Source organism: Schistocerca gregaria, chromosome 1 (assembly GCF_023897955.1).
Source record: "Schistocerca gregaria isolate iqSchGreg1 chromosome 1, iqSchGreg1.2, whole genome shotgun sequence".
In the NCBI taxonomy this organism is placed as follows: domain Eukaryota; kingdom Metazoa; phylum Arthropoda; class Insecta; order Orthoptera; family Acrididae; genus Schistocerca; species Schistocerca gregaria.
In genome coordinates, this window is record NC_064920.1 from 746,697,387 (window position 1) to 746,718,942 (window position 21,556).

Below are 21,556 nucleotides of genomic sequence, written 5' to 3' on the forward strand. Positions count from 1 at the left end.
ACTAAGTCTACAGAAAATTAAAGATACCTTTGGAGGAAAGAGAAACAGCTAACTAGTTCTAGACGAAAAGGGAAAACTGCACGTTCGAAGGCGTGTACGGGAGGTCTACACACGTGTGAAGTACTTTAAGGCAATATTATAGAAATGGAGAAGGATGTAAATGAAAATGAGAGGGGAGGTACGATACTACTAGATAAATTTCACAGAGCACCGAAATACTTAAGGCGAAAGAAGGTCCCTGAAGTAGAAGACATTCCACTAATAGCGTTGGGTGAGTCACACAAGGCAAATCTTCACGATCTGGTGCAAGACGAATGAGAGGAAAAATACGATTACACTTCAAAAAGAATATAATAATTTCAAATTCAAAAGGATGCAGGTGCCGAGGGATGTATATATTACTGAACTACCATTAAATAAGTCATGATTGCAAAATGCTAAGAAGAATGGAAAAACAGGTAGAAGACGGCCTCAGGAGAGATCAGTTTGGATTCCGGAAAAGTGCGGGAACACGAGAGGCAACACTGACTCTACGACATAACGAGAAAAGCCAAACCCACGTTTATAGCATTTGCAGGCTTCAAGAGAACTTTTCAGAACGTTGACTGGAATACCCTCTTGGAAATTCTGAGGGTATCAGGGGTAAAATACAGCGAACGATGGGTATTGACAGCTTGTACAGAAGCCAGACGGTTGTTACAACAGTCGAGGGGCATGAAAGGGATGCAGTGTTTAAGAAGGGAGAAAGACAGGGTTGTTGTTCAAATAACTGGTGGCTCAATTTGTGTGTAGGTATACAGACAGAGTATAATTATATTAAGAAAGCAACTGGTGTAACTGCCAGAAAAACAGCCCCTCTGAAGCCCAAAGCAAGTGAAGTCATTATTGATGTAGGTCTTGTCACTAGGGCCTTCCGTCGGTTAGACCGTTCGCCGATGCAAGTCTTTCGATTTGATGCCACTTTGGAGACTTGCGCCTCGATGTGGATGAAATGATGATGATTATGACAACACAACACCCAGTCCCTGAGCGGAGAAAATCTCCAAACCAGCCGGGAATCGAACCTGGGCACTTAGGATTGACAGTCTGTCGCGCTGACCACTGAACTACCGGGGGCGGTCATTGATCTAGGTAAGCAGGTGGAACGCTGGGTTGAACACTACCTCGAGTTGTGTACAGCGGAGAATGAAGTTGTCAGAGATAAAATGGTTCAAATGGCTCTGAGCACTATGGGACTTAACATCTATGGTCAGCAGTCCCCTAGAACTTAGAACTACTTAAACCTAACTAACCTAAGGACATCACACACATCCATGCCCGTAGCAGGATTCGAACCTGCGACAGTAGCGGTCGCGCGGTTCCAGACTGAAAGGCCTAGAACCGATCGGCCACAACTGACGCCATCACACAAATGGTACTTATAGAATAACTACATGCAATGCCTACTATGGAAAACCCAGTAAACCGATATATTCTCCTGCTAGTGGAAAGACTCTACGTGAAGATGGGATCTTTGCAGATATTATTAAATAAAACAAGTCTGCCCCTCTCAGACACCTACACTCACGTCTCACAACCAGCCAGGAAGAAGGTTACAACTCAGTGAGTATGCGGAATTGGAAGATTAGTGTTCTGTATAAAAAAAAAGAGGGCAGAAGTGATTGCAACAGTTACCGACGAACGACACTGCCAACTGTACCTGGTAAAGGATATGCAAGATCCATCTTAATATGATTACAGATCCTAGCTTCCAGGATCTGTCCAGCAAGTCTGTGCTGATTCATACCTGGCCGATAAAAGGTGGATATGATCTCTCTACGTCAGCTGCAAGCGAGGAGCCGGGAGAAGCAGTGACTACTTCAAGAACAGAGTACGCCACAATGGACTGCTGAAATAAAAACTAAATTACATGTAAACAACACTTGTTATCAGCACCCTTCTCAATAGCTGTGAAAAATGGGCATCTCTTGCTAAGCAAGAATCGCGGCTGAACAACTTCCACCTCCACTGTCTCCGAAGGATTCTTCAGATCACATGGAAGAGCTACAGTATGCAACTCCGAAATCGTACAGCTCGCAAGAACAACCAGCATTCAAGCCCTCCTGAGATATCGAATTCGAAGATCACAGGGGCATTTTACTATCAAAAACAGTCTTGATCACAATTTATTTTATTACGGTGTTTGTAACACATTGATCACCGTTCACTCACACAATATATTCAAAAGTAATCAACTGGGACATGTCTATAACATGTATTCTGAGCGAATACCGAAAAAACTGCTGTGTGGAGTACTCCAGGAGGGTGTGAAGCTAGTCGGAAGATCGCACCTTCGCTTCAAGGACGTCTGCAAGAGAGACCTGACAAGCCGGTATTAATACAAATCACCGGAGAAGTGTCTGGCCATGGCAGCTGAGTGGTCAGCTCTACGGAATGTCATATCCAACAGCCCGGGATCGATTCCCGGCTGGGTCGGAGATTTTCTTATCTCAGGGACTGGGTGTTGTGTTGTCCTTATCATCATTCCATCCCCATCGACTTCAAGTCGCCGAAGTGGCGTCAAATCGAAAGACTTGTACCACTTGAACGGTCTACCCGACCGGGGAGGTACTGCTGATCTGCTGATGATCGTGTCATGTGGCGACTAACTGCGCGAAATGGGGTCAAGCTTGCACAGGACGAACGCACACATGAACAAATCAGAACACTTTCGAATGGGACTTTTCAGCCACAGCTGATGCTGCAGGCTCTGAACTGCGTATTCTACACCATCACCCTTCGATGGTCGACGGATGCCACCACAATGAGCAAAGAGTAAAGAAACCAAAGAAAAATTTGGAATATGAATTAAAGTTCAGGAAGCAAAAATAAAAACTTTGAGCTTTACCGATTACATTGTAACTGTGTCAGAGACAGGAAAGTACTTGGAAGAGCAGTTGAAACAAATGAACGTCTTGAAAGGAGAATATAAGATGAATATCAACAAAGGCAGAGCAAGGATAACGAATCAAGTCAAATGAAATCAGGTGATGCTTAGGACAATACATTAAGAAAACAGATATTTAAAGTAGTGTCTGAGTTTCGCTTTTCGGCTGAAGTAGAGAGGATGTAAAATGTAGAATGGTAATGGCAAGAAAAGCGTAATAGAAAATATGGACGAGAGACAGTTTAGACAAGAAGAAAATATAGGCTTTTAGCCTATAAACTGCATGATGCAGGTGTACTAACACCTTGCAACTTGGAGTGCTCACTGTGCTGGGAAAATAGGTTAACTCGTGAAAAAGATCGAATACGTGAAGATGTTTTGTTTAAATGGTTTTGGTACAACCAGATAAGTCGGAAGGCTAGTTCCTTTCTTTAACATCCCAAACTGTGGACAGGTCGTACTCGCCATTTTTTGTGCTATAATGGGAGCGTTTTTCATTCCCGGCTCCAACTTTCACTCTGCTGCGAAATGCTGCAACAAAAGGAGTTCGGATTTTGTATGAGTATGATTGGCTGAAACAAGCAGAACTATGAAACAAATTACTCACGACAAAAGATCGTGAGCTTTTCAGACCTTTACGAAAACTGACAAAGTAAGCTTATCTTGTCTGGAAATAACTTTTCTACGAGACAGCATAGTATTTTTTTGAAGATATTACGTGTATTTCATCTGTCACTTTAGACTGCTAATCGTGAGAACGGATGAAGATTTCACAAAACAACAGGATAACCATTAATTACATGTATTTGTCTACTTGCTCAGAAAATTTGAACTGGTTCGCGCAACTCTGAAACACAGAAGTGATGCGTGAAAGAAACCTCACGAAAAAATGTTTATTGCACGTAATATCCGAATGAAGCTGGATTTCTGAAAGCGAGTTTTTAATTTTATCGTAATAAAGCATTTTTATTTATCTGATACACTTTAAATCGTTTCCGAGTACTCAGTTCACATACGAACGACATTTATGTGCTTTGTTCATCTCGACTTTAAGCCATTATATGTGGACAAGGGATGAAGATTACTGGATAGAAAATTTCATTTTGACTTTATCTCTGTGTCTATCTTCGTGCAAAATCTGAAAGGATTCCTATAAGTTTAAACTATGGAAGAGCATTGTTTTCATTCTGTTGTAGGTAAAATGTGGGTGGTAGCCGTAGTACAAACGGCGCCATTAGCTAAGCATTAATTTTAACACAATTGATATCTTTTGCAAAAGGAATTAATTGATTAGCACTGTTTCCCTTGGCACGATCTCCGGTTCGAGTTCAAACTTTGCTTAATACAGGGTGTTACAAAAAGGTACGGCCAAACTTTCAGGAAACATTCCTCACACATAAATAAAGAAAAGAAGTTATGTGGACATGTGTCCGGAAACGCTTAATTTCCATGTTAGAGCTCATTTTAGTTTCGTCCGTATGTACTGTGCTTCCTCGATTCACCCCCAGTTGGCCCAACTGAAGAAAGGTAATGTTGACTTCGGTGCTCACGTCATCAACACAGATTTTCTGTGAACGTATGGGCAGGCATTGTTGGTGATGTCTGGATTCGGCCCCATGTTCTTCCACCTACGCTCAATGGAGCACGTTATCATGATTTCATACGGGATACTCTACCTGTGCTGCTAGAACATGTGCCTTTACAAGTACGACACAACATGTGGTTCATGCACGATGGAGCTCCTGCACATTTCAGTCGAAGTGTTCGTACGCTTCTCAACAACAGATGCGGTGACCGATGCATTGGTAGAGGCGGACAAATTCCATGGCCTCCACGCTCTCCTGAACTCAATCCTCTTGACTTTCATTTATGGGGGCATTTGAAAGCTCTTGTATACAAAACCCCGGTACCAAATGTAGAGACTCTTCGTGCTCGCATGGCGGCTGGTGAGAGCTAAACCAAATGTTCCTGGCTCAAATAAGAACCGACCACCAAGACTCCTACGAAACCTCGATTATTCGCGCAGCCTTTTCAGTCCTATTTGTTACAGTACGGATTCTGTACTGTTCGGTTACATCTCTTTTTTCCGTTACTGTTAGTTGTACGTTATCAGTGATACAGAGCGAAATATGGATAGGTTCACTATTGTAGAGTTTGTCGGCATGCATCTCGTGCAATGTTCATTAAAGCTACGGAAGAGCTTCGCATAGACGCTTTGCTAAACTGATCCCACGGCCGTGGCAGTCATATCACAGTAGTTTTTTATCTGCCCATAGACACCTACAGGGAAGTGTATCCTTTTGTGTTAGAATGATTGGCATACTACACAGTTTATCGTTGTGTGAAGACATTCCAAAGAAACGTAAGTAATCTGTGTAACAAACCGAGTAAATCGTAATTACACTGAAGACTATTTGTCACCTGCACGAAAATACCCAGAAAGTATCCCTCTGGCGCTCAAATATTTTATCGGTAGAGTTCAGCTTCATCCTGTATGGAAATGTCACTTAAAGTACCAACACAATAGAAGGTGGCGTATAGTGGCGTATGTCCAGCCAAACATTGTGACAAATATCACAGGCTTAACTGAAAGATTAGTGTGCGAGTACCGGATGCTATATGAAGTACCTAAAAGAGTGTTTGTTGCATTTCACGACGAGGACGATACTTTTCTGCGTATGGGGGACGTTACTGTAATCAGTACGAAAGCCATACTCTTATAAAAGTAATGTATTCTTCTGTATTACTTCTACGTAAAATTTAGCTACTTATTGATGGTGGCATTCCAAGACTACACAATTAGTATTTATTTCGATTTCGTGTTATGTTCCGTGTCGTTAAAATATTTTGATCTTATTCATACTGAAACACATCAACGAAGGTAAATTTCTTTTCCACAATTCGACAACATTCCATATGTTTTGTTTTATGTCTCAGTTGTTATTAATGAGGTTATAAAGTTCGTTACTACTTTTATTGCATAAGAAGCTGACTCTGTTGTCCAGACTTAAATCACTGACTACTGTGCAGGGAGTTATTTGTCGTGGACGACATGACCGAATTTAACTACACTAGAGAAGAAGTGTTGTGTCTCTCGTGATGTTTAAGTTGTGTGACCATTACGATATGGATTTATTACTGTACGACAGCTCTTAAGCCTATTTAAACACTGAGCAAACCCTTAATAGTATCCACAATCATCAAACCAGAGGGCTGTGTGCTAATACATCGTTTTCAGTCCACTTAATTCAAGACAGTAATTTACCTGCTTGATAAGGAAAATATAATGAAGTAAAGTAATTGGAAATGATTAATTCTCAAAACACGGGTAAATCGCCATTTATGTGAATTAACAACTGTTACAATTCGTTATTTCATATCCAATACCATCTAAAAATTTTATTTGTAAAATATGTTCATCTAATTCGCCTTTGTTTCAAAAAGTCTTACATCAATAATTACTTTTGTCTTCAACCACTTGCTTACTCGTCGCGACCAGAGGAATGCAGGCTGGCTACGATGCGGAATGCTTCTGCGACAGCTTAATACAGCTGCATGTCCACCAGTGTAGAAAACTACTCAGGTCGTGTCATTGGAGAAATGAGATGCTTCCATACGAAATCAGTACCAGACAGAAATAAGCAAAGTTAGAAGTGCCCCTGTCTTCCTAAAAAGACGTTTGCCAGTGGAGTATCAGTAGTATCGAACGAGTACAATTTCAAGAATTCTGTTCAGTAAACTTAATGAATAGCCCCTTGGGGAAGATGTAAACAAATTTGTAAATCAATTTCCTTGTTCCGGCTGCTTCATGTTTCTTATTCCTTTAACTACCAACTAGCAGCAGAGGCGAGTCTGCCATTTTATATCTTTTCTATTAGCAGCTATACATTTAACTTGATCACTTCGCCTAATTTGTCTTGTCAGTCGAGAGTTCCGGAATATAATTACCAAAGTTTAATTATGGCTTTATGTTGACGTGTTGGTTCACGTTTCCACGCCAGCCTGTGTGGTTAGAAGCAATTTTTAAAAACCTGTATGCTCGGAACAGTCTGCCATTATATGTGGACTCTGCTCAAAGTTGCTATAAGAATTATATTATAAAAACACTTACTCATGGGAGAGTCTTATGTATGGACCACGGAATCTCAGCCCGAAAGTGTTAAGTGATGAAAACACTTACTGTTGAATAAGCCACCACTAGAAATATTAAATGTTTTTTTAAAATTCAAACTTCAAACAATCAACGTTATTTTAAATTATTTGTACCTATAAGGTGGTCTACGTCATAATTAGTCAATATGTTTTCAGTTTTTGTCAATTTAAACAACATATGCCCGAGGGGCCCGAGCAGAGTGATATACAGGGTGAGTCACCTAACATCACCGCTGTATATATTTCGTAAACCACATCAAATACTGACGAACCGATTCCACAGACCGAACGTGAGGAGAGGGGCTAGTGTAATTGCTTAATACAAACCATACAAAAATGCACGGAAGTATGTTATTTAACACAAACCTACGTTTTTTTAAATGTAGCCCAGTTAGTTTTGTTAGCACATCTGAACATATAAATAAATACGTAATCAGTGCCGTTTGTTGCATTGTAAAATGTTAACTACATCCGGAGATATTGTAACCTAAAGTTGACGCTTGAGTACCACTCCTCCACTGTTCGATCGTGTGTATCGGAGAGCACCGAATTACGTAGGGATCCAAAGGGAACGGTGATTGACCTTAGGTACAGAAAAGACTGGAACAGCACATTACGTCCACATGCTAACACCTTTTTATTGGTCTTTTCCACTGACGCACATGTATATTACCATGAGGGGTGAGGTACACGTACACACGTGGTTTCCGTTTTCAATTACGGAGTGGAATAGAGTGTGTCCCGACATGTCAGGCCAATAGATGTTCAGTGAGGTGGCCATCATTTGCTGCACACAATTGCAATCTCTGGCGTAATGAATGTCGTACACACCGCAGTACATCTGGTGTAATGTCGCCGCAGGCTGCCACAGTACGTTGTTTCATATCCTCTGGGGTTGTAGGCACATCACGGTACTCATTCTCCTTTAACGTACCCCACAGAAAGAACTCCAGAGGTGTAAGATCAGGAGAACGGACTGGTCAATTTATGCGTCCTTCACGTCCTATGAAACGCCCGTCGAACATCTTGTCAAGGGTCAGCCTAGTGTTAATTGCGGAATGTGCAGGTGCACCATCATGTTGATACCACATACGTCGAAGCGTTTCCAGTGGGACAATTTCGAGCAACGTTGGCAGATCATTCTTTAGAAACGCGATGTATGATGCAGCTGTTTGGGCCCCTGCAATTATGTGAGGACCAATGAGGTGGTCGCCAATGATTCCGCACCATACATTTACAGTCGCTGTCGCTCTACCTGTCTGAGCCAGCGAGGATTGTCCACGGGCCAGTAATGCATGTTCCGTAGATTCACTGCCCCGTGGTTTGTGAAACCCGCTTCATCGGTAAACAGGTAGAACTGCGACGCATTTTCTGTTAATGCCCATTGACGGAATTGCACTCGATGATTAAAATGGTTCAAATGTCTCTGAGCACTATGGGACTCAACTGCTGTGGTCATCACTTAAACCTAACTAACCTAAAGACATCACACACATCCGTGCCCGAGGCAGGATTCGAACCTGCGACCGTAGCAGTCGCACGGTTCCGGACTGCGCGCCTAGAACCGCGAGACCAGCGCGGCCGGCACACTCGATGATTAAAGTCATCACCATGTAATTGCTGATGTAGCGACACATGAAGCGGGTGAAAGCGGTGACGATGCAGTATGCGCATGACACTACTTTGACTCAGTCCACCGGCTCTCGCAATGTCCCGTGTACTCATGTGTGGGTTCATGGCAACAGCAGCTAACACACCAACTGCACCCGCTTCTCATGTGACGGGCCTGTTACGGACCCGTTTACGTGCTACGACCATACCTGTTGCATACAGTTGGCGGTAGATGTTTTGCAATGTGCGGCACGTTGGATGCTCTCTGTCCGGTTACCGTTCTGCATACACCCTCATACACCCTCAGGCTTCAGCTGCATTTCGTCGACAGTCGCCGTAGATGAGTATCATCTCCGCCTTTTCAGAGTTCGAATACATCATGGTCACAATTCCTACAACACTACACTATCACAGACGTCTGGTAACACGGTGTACTACGGTTGGTCTGCGTGCGGAGACGAATGCAGAATAACAATAGCAGCAAGCGCTACATGCGGACACTGCGACAGCTAGACCAAACCACAACAGTGCACTACAGCCACACTCGTGAACACGGTAGTAATCTTAAACATGTCCCTGCAGATGCTGCTCGCCGGCCGTGGCCCGTGTTTGTTACAACATGCAACTGAACGTCGGGGGTTTCAAGCGTCAACTGTAGGTTACAATATCTCCGGATGTAATTAACATTTTACAGTGCAACAAACGGCACTGATTACGTATTTGTTTATATGTTCAGATGTGCTAACAAAACTAACGTGGTTCCATTTTTAAAAAAAACGTAGGTTTGTGTTAGAAAACATACTTCCGTGCATTTTTGTATGGTTTGTATTAAACAATTACACTAGCCCCTCTCCTCACGTTCGGTCTGTGGAATCGGTTCGTCAGTATTTGATGTGGTCTACGAAATATATCGAGCGGTAACGTTAGGTGACTCACCCTGTATATGACGAAGGAAAATGTTAAAGCATTGTTTAAAAATTTTCTAACGAAGTGTTTAATCATTGCAATAACCTTAAATCTGACAATGGCATCCTTTATGAGATTGTCAAAGCTATGTTAATAGCTGTTATAACAGGGAACAAAATAGAAATAATAAATGAAACTGGGAAAGCGAATATTGTCTTGCGTGATTCTCTCTATTGGAACTACAAAGGAATGAAGATACAAAAAAGAAATGCAGGTGACAATTTTTAAACGACAGGAAACAGGAATAAAAGCAGTATAAACTGGTAGATGAGTATCCAGATGTGCAATCAGCTACTGACTCAAAGGAAACAATAGAAATAAAGCTGGGGGATCGGCGAGTGTAGCATGGCGGCAAGTCATTTTCCATCGTTCCCAGTGTAGCTGGAGTCACCCTCCTGGTATACTGTAGCTATGCTTACCGACAGTTTGCCCCAACCAGCAGCGACTGCATTCGCCCCGTCTTCTATCTCCTGTCCCTGCGCCGGCAGCTTCACTGTGGAAACGGTCACTCCATCCAGAGCTAGCGGAGGAGACACCTGCACACGAGACCACAGCTGTACTCAACTACGTGCGGGAAACAGTGTGTTCCACAGCAAGAAACTTTACAAGTGCACAGTGAATCACACATTAATTGGCAGTTTCATGAATCTTTTAATCTTATCTACAACGAAAATTACCAAAGAATTCTGAATATTTGCGTCATCTTCAGACGCTCTCAGTATGAAATCCTTGACCAGTATTACAGATGTTAAGGCAGTGTTGCATTTTAAACAAGTGTACTCAAGTGGGACAATGATTTTGTACCTTTTAATTTATACATTATCGTAGCTCGTTATGTTTACCTTTATTCTGCATTTCTACTTCTACGGTTTTCCGTTTTCTTTCTCTCTATAAAGACAGTTTACTAGTAGTATTGGTTCCTTCTTATAATATAAACAGAGTAACATCAGTAATTTTTACTAATTCAAGCTCTTCTATGAGTCAGATTTAGCAGAATACAAACTAAAGTGCCAAGGAAACCGGTACACCCGCCTAATATCGCGTAAAGCCCCTACAAGCACGCAGAAGTGCCGCAACACGACGTGGCATGGACTCAACTAATGTCTGAAGTAGTGGGAAATGACACCATGAATCCTGCAGGGCTGTCCATAAATCCGCAAGAGTACCAGGGGTGGAGATCTCTCCTGATCAGCACGTTGCAAGGTATCTCAGATATGCTCAATAATGTTCATGTCTGGAAAGTTTGGCTAGTGGAAGTCTTTAAATTCAGCCACTGGAGCCACTGAACGTGTGGGTGTCGCATTGTCCTGCTGGAATTACCCAAGTCCGTCAGAATGTACAATGGATATGAACGGATGCAGGTGATCAAACAGGATGCTTACGCAGGTGTCATCTCTCAGAATCGTATATATAGACGTATCAAGGTCCCATATTATCTAGACGTATCTAGGTCCCATATTATCTAGACGTATCAAGGTCCCATATCACTCCTACTGCACACACCACAAACCATTACAGAGCCTCCACCAGCTTGAACAGACCCTTGCTGACGAGCAAGGCCCATGGATTCATGAGGTTGTCTCAACACCCGTACACGTACATCCGCTCGCTACAATATGAAACGAGACTCGTTCGACCAGGCAATACGTTTCCAGTCATCAACAGTCCACAGTCTGTGTTGATAGTCCCAGGCGAGACGCAGAGCTTTGTATCGTACAGTCACCAGGGATACACATACCATTGATGTTATATTGAATGGTTCGCACGCTGACACTTGTTGATGGCCCAGCATTGAAATCTGCAGAAATTCGTGGAAGGGTTGCACTTCTGTCACGTTGAACGATTCTCTTCAGTCGTCGTTGGACCCGTTCTTGCAGGATCTTTTCCGGCCGCAGCGATGCTCCACAGCATTCCTGATATCCACAGTACACTCGTGGAATGGACGCAAGGGAAAATCCCCACTTCATCACTACGTCGGAGATGCTGCGTCCCAACGCTCGTGTGCAGACTATAACACCAAGTTTAAACTCACTCACATCTTGATAACCTGCCATTGTAGGCGCAGTAATCGATATCACAACTGCTCCAGACATATTTTGTCATATATAGGCGTTGCCGACTGCAGTGCCTTATTCTGGCTGTTTACATAACTCTGTATTTGAAAACGCATGCCTATAACAGTTTCTTTGACGCTTCAGTGTATCTCTTTAGGCACAATACAAGAAATTTTAATACTGATATAACAGTTAATGTTTCCTATATTTTCCACAACTTTCAGATAATTAACTGCTAATGAAATAACAGTATAAGCAGACAAAATATAGTTCACAGGTTTGGATCTATCTTGGTGTGTTCAGATAATTTGCTTCGTGTCCTTGCTAACTTATCTGTATTTCAGGCTCCCCAGTGAACATCCTGTACCGATTCGTGAAATATTATACAATAACTATTTCACAATTCTGTTTTTGCTCATTTTTCCACATTTAATAGAATGGTGCGTAGTAAAATGAGATTGTATTTCCCGTTATTTTCTATTAAATTTATAATAAATAGAAATTCTGTGGTGAGTGTCAGCATATGGGACCGAAACGTTGCAAAATTTGTTGTTTTTCACTGTTTTAACTGAAAAACTTATTTTTCTTTCAGGTATGCGTAAAACCAGAAAATTTATTGATTCTGTGTTTGGAAGAGTAGTACTTAAGATATTTCTAGATTTCTTTTTTTGTTTTTTTGTTTTTTACAGATATCTAAATGTTTGGAACTCTGTTTAAAAAATTTGGGTTTCTCAAACTGAAAGTTTTGCGGTATTTTACCATTTTTATCTAAAAACGTCTTAACTGTTCTGCACCTTGAAATTGTGGGTAACTATGTCGAAAACTTGTACGCCACAAATGTATCCACTCGTATTCGTGAATTCAGGCTATTAAGACCAGAACCGAGCGAGGTGGCGCAGTGGTTAGCACACTGGACTCGCATTCGGGAGGACGACGGTTCAATCCTGCGTCCGGCCATCCTGATTTAGGTTTTCCGTGATTTCCCTAAATCGCTCCAGGCAAATGCCGGGATGGTTCCTTTCAAAGGGCAAGGCCGACGTCCTTCCCTAATCCAATGAGACCGATGGCCTCGCTGTCTGGTCTCCTTCCCCAAAACAATCCAATCCAATCCAAGACCAGACGAATAATGGTTATGGAATGACTGCACGCAGAAGGTGCTGTATATATCCGTTATAAGACCACTCCATTGCTCTGGCAAACATCACTTTAGATATACTTGGATGTTTGTTGATTGATGGGGCAATTTTGAAAACAAATTTGTATTTTCTGTTCCCCGTCATTAGTTGTGACAGTACAAATATGTCTCTTGGTACAGAATAATTGGCCAAACATGTCATCTAGAAAAGGCACTAATTGTAATTACTTTTGGAAGAAAGAGGAAGTCTCAGTGGGTTTTAACGATGATCGTTACAAAAGGCCACAGTATCTGATTGTGAGAGGAATGGAAAGAGATATAGCCCATGCACTTTTCAAAATCATCATCTGAACAATTAACATGAGCAGTTTATTGAAGCCATTGAATACTAAATACGAATAACCCGATGGCGATATTAATTACCACCCTCTAATATGTATGTCCACTGAGAACTGTGATAGGAGAGGTGAAAGGCAGATCCACACTGTACTGTTTTAATAGTTACTGATAACTGACAATAAAATAGCGAGACTAAAATTTGGTTTTTGCATTATGGTCTCGAAACAGTGAGTGATATGCGACATTTCTCCTGCATTGGCGAATACTGTAACGGAATGTAAAGAAATGTATAAAATCCATCATATTTGTAAACTCACCCTCAGCAATGCTATATCTGCAGATGAGTCCACTTGACCAGTATAGTTCACGTGTACGATGTTCTGCTCCACTTGGTGGATGGAGCCTCCACTGGTCTGTGAGTTTGTGCCGGCCAGTATGTACTGCTCAGACGGTACGCTGGAAGCGATCACATTAATTGACACAACGAGATATGTGACAGCAGACTGCGCCCACTTAAGCACTAAGAAGACACATTCTCCATAACAATTCGTAATATCGATTCGTAATTACTAGCTTGTTAATACGTATTTCTTTCTCTTTTTTTAGGAAGTACCGGGGGCAGATAGTTAACATATGACCAATCTGATACATACGTTTAGATTTCTCCCACGGGTCAGCTTCACTGAAGCGAGGAGTTAGACGTCATAGAGAGACTGGGCGCCCCGCGATCTGGAATAGTTTTAAGCAGCGCACAAGCGTGGAAAAGGGGCCTTGTTTCGACTTTCGAGAAGGGAGTGGAGCGTTCGCTGGTCAATGATGGTAGCCTGCGCTTGCCGGTGTCTCGTGCTTGTTTCCACGCACAAGACGGCAGGCAGCGAGGGGCAGGGAGTTTTGTAACCACCGCTGACGGAAACAACTCACGGGAGTGCAACATGCCGTTGCTGGGCCAACGGGTCGTGGTGCACGGCGTGCGAAGCCTCACCGTGGGAGCTCGCCACAAACTCCATTTCGAGTAATGTTTCTGTAGGTCCACTGAATTGTTTAATTCACTTGTCTGGTGGAGTCTAATGTCAGTGATGATCTAAAGGACTTTTTTTTTAAGCGACGAACTGCATGCACGTTGTGTTGATCGAAAGAATGGCTAACAGTGTGCGCTTTTTGCTATCTGATCTATAATACTCATTTCTGCGCTGTATTAATGTGGTGTTAACTAATACGGTAGTGATTTGCTTAGGAGCTATTTTTTCTCACTGGCAGTTTCAACCATGATGCGTGGGCACACTGGAGAACTAGACAAGTGGCTGTCTTACTTCAGCCACATGTGACAGAGTAGATACCATTTTTCTGCATGCTTGCCACTAAGCCCATGTCTGCACACCTGGGTAAAAATATGCGTACAATTTAAATTTAATGAACCATTTTTTTATTGACTTGCTATCGTCTATGTATTCGTATCTTACCCATTGTTCTTAATTAGTAAGATTATGGGTTAATATCTTCTTAAAACCGGTAAAACTTGACCATGCGCTAAATTCTGAATTCCGTACGGAGTAGGGTGCCAATTACAATTTTTGGGGTTCGAGATTTTGAGTGATTGGATATTATTCGATGTTCACCTTAGGTGACTGAATGTTGACTAAATGCAACAAAGAGTTTTCTTCTTGCAAGTCTGGAGCAGCTGTATAGATTTTTTATAAAAACAAATTTTTAGTGACTGTTTTCTTAGCTGTTTTACAGGCCAAGAACCGTTGTTCCTTCTTAAGATTGGTTTGAACAATCTTAGTAACTGTTTGAATTGTTAATTATTTGAGAGCCAAAACCGGCTGTTCTGTCGCAGGAGATGTTTGAAAATACTAACGATCAAATGAACCAGCTCATTGGTTAAATTCCGCCATTCCACAAACTTTCCAGTTACAAACATAAATAATCGTAATATTTTAAGAATATCAAATACATAAGACAGCACTTGAAGAGATTTTATACGCAAATGGAAACATATTATATCATAGTATGCTTATACGTCGCTCCTTGGTGCCCTTTGTGTCGTTCTAAATATTTTGATACTACATGGACGGGTTTGTTTCATGACTAGGATATTCTCTGCCACTTCCATTGGGAAACACCGCTCCAAGGAAAAACACAGTGATTGTTGCTTTCTTTTAAGAATGATACGCCGTGTAGGTTATACATTATTAGTTAGAACTGTTTGTCAGAACATCAACACCTAGTTAACAGCCTTTAGAAAGGGAACACTGCTATCCGTCCATATTCCCAAATGTGCCTGTGCCACAGCATCGTGGAGAAGTGCGTACGGACGTTTGGCGGAACTGAAATGAGCCTTCGCTAAGTTGTTGCTTTGAGCTAGTCTCGTGAGGCGTGTACGACATGTGCAGCAGGTAACGCATTGTGCCCAAAGGGCAGCTATACAGGTTTGAATCAGATTCTCGAAACAGCCCGTTATAAAAGTTACATATAAAAGTACTTAATTCACTACTAATGGATAACGACACATCTGAAGGTACTAATACGAAAGCAACGATACTAGCATCACCTAAGGGTCTGATGAATGTGTTACCCGTGCCATGGTGCAGCACACTCCTTATTTTACAAAAATAGAGAAACACCGTATCACTTCATTTGTAAATTGCCGGTCCGTGTCAGCTCGTTGTAAATTGCAGAACAAACCAAGAGAATAACGCAGATAGTCCAGTTTCAAGCAGATCCGTCAATAATCCATAGAACTGCAAAATCCAAAACATAGTCCAGTTAACAGGCAGGTCACGATGTAAGTGAGGTACAGACTATAGCATAACACGTTTCGTAGTGCCTCGCAGCCGCCCGGCGGCCGGGTTTTATCTCATGTCCGAAGTCCGTGGCCAGGACTACACAACCACTTGCTAGCCACTTTTACAAGCCCCTGCCTGTGAAGTTTACAGTGGAGGTCGTTGGATATCGATATTACTGACGGATGACAGAGGTGCAGCATCCGTGCCTCTCCTTTTAATCGGCGCTTAGGGCCAGAAGTAGCCCGGTCCACATCGTGATCAGTGTATGGGAAGGGTGGGCATGTCATCTAAATTTTCACGGGCAATCTCGGCATCTCGATATGTGGAGTCAATGAGACCTCGGTTGGGCCGGCCATGATGGCCGAGCGGTTCAAGGCACTTCAGTCCGGAAGCGCGACTGCTACGGTCGCAGGTTCGAATCCTGCCTCGGGCATAGATGTGTGTGATGTCCGTAGGTTAGTTAGTTTTAAGTAGTTCTAAGTTCTAGGGGACTGATGGCTTCAGATGTTAAGTCCCATAGTGCTCAGAGCCATTTGAACAATTTGAACCTCGGTTGGCGGCAGGGAGAGCAGTGTTGATCCTGGAGTACGAGGAAAAGGACTTTTGAGACGGTGGTGGTTGTGTCGAGATAGAAGCCGTTAAATGTAGGCTCAGCTGGTTTTAACATGAGACTGACAGGCCCTTCCGCATCAGCGCTTTAAAGATGAGAACTAACCACTCGGCATTGCAATTTGTTGCTGGCTACAATGACTCCAATGTCAAGAGCACTACGACGTTACCAGAGCGGAAAACCTGAAAGATACTGGATAAAAATTGAGGAACGTTTTGCGAAACGATTGTTTATAGGGTCTAGTCAATGACAAATATATTCCGCAGTGCGCTTTATAGTTTCCTTTTATTTGGTATTTGACGTTCAAACGTGAGGAAATTTGAGTAATAAGTTTATGACGAGGAGTGGCAACTCGGCGAAGAGAGCGCCGGCTGGATTCACATGGACGGGATAGTCAGAACTGGAACCACTGCAGGGGTGCTGACTGGGTTGATGGGCAGGTCTTGCAAGGGCAGACTGTCCTCTCGATGATTTTCCAGCCTTTAATGGGGCGTATTTGTCATACAGTTGAGCTTAGTAAACCCGTGAGGTTTTTCATTTACCCCTGAGAGAGAAAGCGAACGAGGCAGCACAATGATTAGCACACTGGACTTGCATTTGGGAAGACGACGATTCAAACCCGTGTACGGCTATACCGATTTAGGTTTTTCCGTGATTTAGGTATATCACTAAAGGCAAATGTTGCTTCCTCTGAGAGTTCAGGACCACTTTCCTTCGGCATCCTTTCCTAATCCGAAATTGTGCTCCGTCTTTAATGATTTCATTGACAACGGGCCGTTAAGCGCTAATGTCCTCCTCTTCACCTCCTGAGAGAGTAATAGCATAAGCCCACAAATTGTTCTCGCCCCTCAGTTGCAAGTTCAGGTAAATTAATGTGTCTGAAGTTTCTTTCTGGCACATTCTAGCGTGTACCATTCACTCTCTTTGGGGATTTCGTTGTAAATATATCTATGAGAGAGTGTGACTACTGTTCGCATGATGGGCAGGAGCAAGCTGAAGTAGAGACACGTTTTAAAAAGAAAACACCCACTTAAATTTCATACTGGATGGAGTATTGTATAAATGACTTACATTTGTGTTACCAGCTGTTATTATATGCTAATATGTTCATCTGAGACTTGAAAGAGCAGTTTCGAAGCAAGCAAACTCGTCCGGTTTAGAAGGTTTGTAGATAGTTAGAGATGTAAAAGAAGGGAACTAGGTACATGGCTTCTCTGGCTGCTTTAAAGACATTTAAACCAATATAGCTGGATATATTCGCTCTTTTTTACAAGTTAAACCTTCCTTCCCAGCGCAGTGATCTCTCTTAGCTCCAACGTGTTGGTACACCTGCATCTTGCAGTTTGTAGGCCAAAGTCCCTGATGTTGTCGTTGTTGTTTTGGTCTTCAGTTCGAAGAATTGTTTGATGCAGCTCTCCATGCTACTCTATCCTGTGCAAGTCTATTGATCACAGAATAACCATTGCACCGTACATCCTGAATCTGCTTTCTGTATTCATCTCTTAGTCTCTCTGTTCGATTTTGAACCTACCATACTTCCCTCTAATACTAAATCGGTGATCCCTTGACGTCTCAGAATGAGTCCCACCAACCCATAGCTTATTTCAGTCAGATTGTGCAACGAACATCTTTATGCCGCGTTCTAATTAGTATATTTCATAAGTTAAATCCCTACCCATCTAACCCTCACCACTGTTCTACAACACCATATTTCAAAAGTACCTATTCCCTTCTTGCCTAAACTCTTTATCGTCTCTTTTTTACATTCATACGTGGCTACACTCTATAAAAATATTTTTAAGGAAATGTTTCCTGACGCTTAAATTTGTATTCGATCCTAACAAATTTCTCTTCTTCATTCTCTTCTTTCATTGCCATTCTACAATTTATATCCTCTCCACTTTTTGCTATAGTCAGTTACTTTGCTGCCCAAATAGCAGAAATCAGCTACTACCTTCAGAGTCTCGTCTCCTAATTCCCTTGGCATTACATAATTTAGACTACCTTCGATTATTATTATTTTGCAGTTGTTTATGTTTATCTTATATCCTCCTTCCAAGACACTATCCAGTCTCTTGAACTGATCTTCCCAGTCCTTTGTTGTCTCTGACAGTATTATAATATCATAGGCAGATCTCACTTTTTCTTTTCTCCTTGACCTATAATTCCTACTCCAAATTTTTCTTTTTTTTCTTTTACTGCTTGATCAATGTGTAGACTGAAAAACATTGGCGATCGGATACAGCCTGTCTCACTTTCTTCGCAACCACTGGTTCCCTATCAAGCCCCTCGACTCTCATAACTGCCGTTTGGTTTCTGTACAAGTCGTAAATAGCATTTCGCTCCTTGTATTCTACCGCTGTTGCTCTCAGATCTCCAGAGTATATCAGGCAACATTGTCAAAAGCTTACTCTTAGCCTACAAATGTTATAAAGGTAGATTTTCCTTTCCTTAACCTGTCTTCTTAGCGACCTCGTAGGGTCAATATTGCCTCGCGTATTCCTACAGTTCTTCAGAATCCGAACTACTCTTTCCGAACTTCGGTTTCTACCACTTTCTCCATTTTTATGTAAGGATTTCGTGTTCACATTTTGGAACCATGACTTACTAAACTGATATTTCGGCAATATTCGCACCTGACACCACTTGCTTTCTTTGGAAATGGAATTAATATATCCTTCTTGAACGCCGAGGGTATTTCACCTGTCGCATACAATTTGCTCACCAGGTGAAAGATTCTTGCCATGGTTGGCTGGTTCCCCCAAGGCTAACAGTCGTTCTGATGGAATGTCGTTTACTGTGAGGGCGTTGTTTCTATTTCTCTTTTGTGCTCTGTCAAATTCTCCTCGCAGTTTTATATCTTCCATATCATGTTTACCTACGTCCTCATACAACTTTCCTTCGGAGATGTCTTTAATTTTCCTGTAGCCGGTATTTATCTTTTCCCTGGTGATATGCGTCTCTTGACACTTTTCAAAAATGGTTCAAATGGCTCTGAGCACTATGGGACTCAACTGCTGTGGTCATCAGTCCCCTAGAACTTAGAACTACTTAAGCCTAACTAACCTAAGGACATCACACACATCCACGCCCGAGGCAGGATTCGAACCTGCGACCGTAGCAGTCGCACGGTTCCGGACTGCGCGCCTAGAACCGCGAGACCACCGCGGCCGGCTGACACTTTTCCTGTAGCCGTTCATGCTTAGACATTTTTCGTTTCCTGCCAATCTCACTTTTAGAAGTTTGTATTCCCTGTTGCCTGCTTCCTTTGTTTCATTTTTATATTTTTTCATTTTATCAATTAAATTTAATATCTCATCCTGCGTTATCCAAGGACTTGTGCTAGGCCTTGTCTTTTTAAGTATTTAATTCTTCACTATTTTATGTCGCAGAGCTACCCATTCTCCTGTATTTCCTGTTCTAGTCAATTGTTGCTTGGTGCTCCCTCTGAAACTATCAACAACCTCTAGTTCATTCAACTTATCCTGCTCCCAACTCCTAAATTTCATACCTTTACCCAGTTTTTCAGTTTTAATTTAAAGTTCATAACCCATACATTGTGATGAACGTTGACACCTACCCATGGAAATTACTGTTTAAAATTTGGTTCCATAATCCCTGTGTTACTATTAAATAGTCAATATGGATCCTTCATCAGTCTTCAGGGCTTTTCCACGTATTAAACCAATTGTTAGCTGAGATTACACCATGCTCTGTGCAAATCTACCAGGTGGTTCCCTATGTAATTCATTTACTCCAATCCATAATCATCTTTTATTTTTCCTTCTTCTCCTTTTCCTGCTATCGAATTTTAGTCACCGGTCGCCATTAAATTTTCGTATCCCTTAAGTATCTGAGTACTTTCTTTTACCTCATCATTCATTTCTTCAAGTTCTTCATGTTGAAAGCATCTAACCAAAATTGTTTCCTTTTTTATTAGTGAAAGTATCAATGACAAGATTGTTCCAAATTAATTATTCAACAAACCTGCATTTGACTGCGTCTCTGAACTTGTTTCTTGTACTCCTCCATTTTGCCAGAAATACAACATGTATTTGACTCAGCAATCAAGTTTAAGAGAATAATGCCGTTGGTGCAATGGCATTAAGATGTCTCTGAAAAATTAACTTTTGGCCCTGATGTTTACTTAGTGAAATTATATCTTGGCTGTCATTGTTTTGTCTCTGGTTCTGACTTGGATAATTGTCATTACGATTTGAAAAATTCCGTTGACTGTACTGATGAGTGGGTGGGCCATCATTGTCGTCGTTGGTAGTAATCATTGGTTCAGTATGGTTGATGGTGGTTCTGGTGCCACATTTGGTTTCTTTGTACAAAATATGTGTTGGAATTATTCCACTAATTCTCCCAGTTTTTCTGGTTATTACTGTACCGCCGATTATTTTGTGGGGTATTGCCATATTGACCATTGCAGAACGACATTGATGGAAGGGGATGATAATTTTGATTAATGAATGGGTAGGCATTCGCAACATTCTAACATTCTGCTGATACAGGTGTTGTGGAAGAAAGAGTCTTGCATTTCCATATTTAGGTCTATTATTCGGAAACTGTCTGCCGTTATTACTTAAACGGTTGTCTCTATTCTTTTGTGTTTCCGGGAAAGAATGTTGACTAGATCGTGGATTGTGTGTTTCATCCAGTTCAAGAAGCCGTAAGACACCACGAACAGTGCTCAAGTTTTCTGTGCGTTTCCCTTTCAGTAACGGAACCTTCAATGATCTAGGTAATTTTGAAATACAAAGCTGAACGAGACCGGGAGGGCTGTAAGGTTCAGTTAAATGACGATTCTGTTGAAGCATGTGGTCAAAATATTGTGTCAAAGTGCCAAATTGTGAGTTATAAAAAGGTGGTATATTTAACAACTGACATTTCACAGCACGCTGTGAAGTGGGATTCAAGTAAGGATCAAGAAATTGTTGTTGGTATGGCTGGAAAGACAAACATTGCCGTGCA

General features: G+C 41.8%; 1 protein-coding gene across 1 annotated transcript in view; it reads right to left on the bottom strand.

Annotated features, from left to right (window-relative positions):
- Positions 1-21,556, bottom strand: part of LOC126272482 (trypsin-1-like) — an 80,708-nt gene that overhangs the window by 13,447 nt on the left and 45,705 nt on the right. Inside the window, exons 3-4 of the mRNA XM_049975402.1 lie at positions 13,501-13,639; positions 10,075-10,191 (exon numbers count right to left, since the gene is read on the bottom strand). Of these exons, the coding sequence (XP_049831359.1) occupies positions 10,075-10,191; positions 13,501-13,639 (256 nt within the window). The remainder of the gene's footprint in view (positions 1-10,074; positions 10,192-13,500; positions 13,640-21,556) is intronic.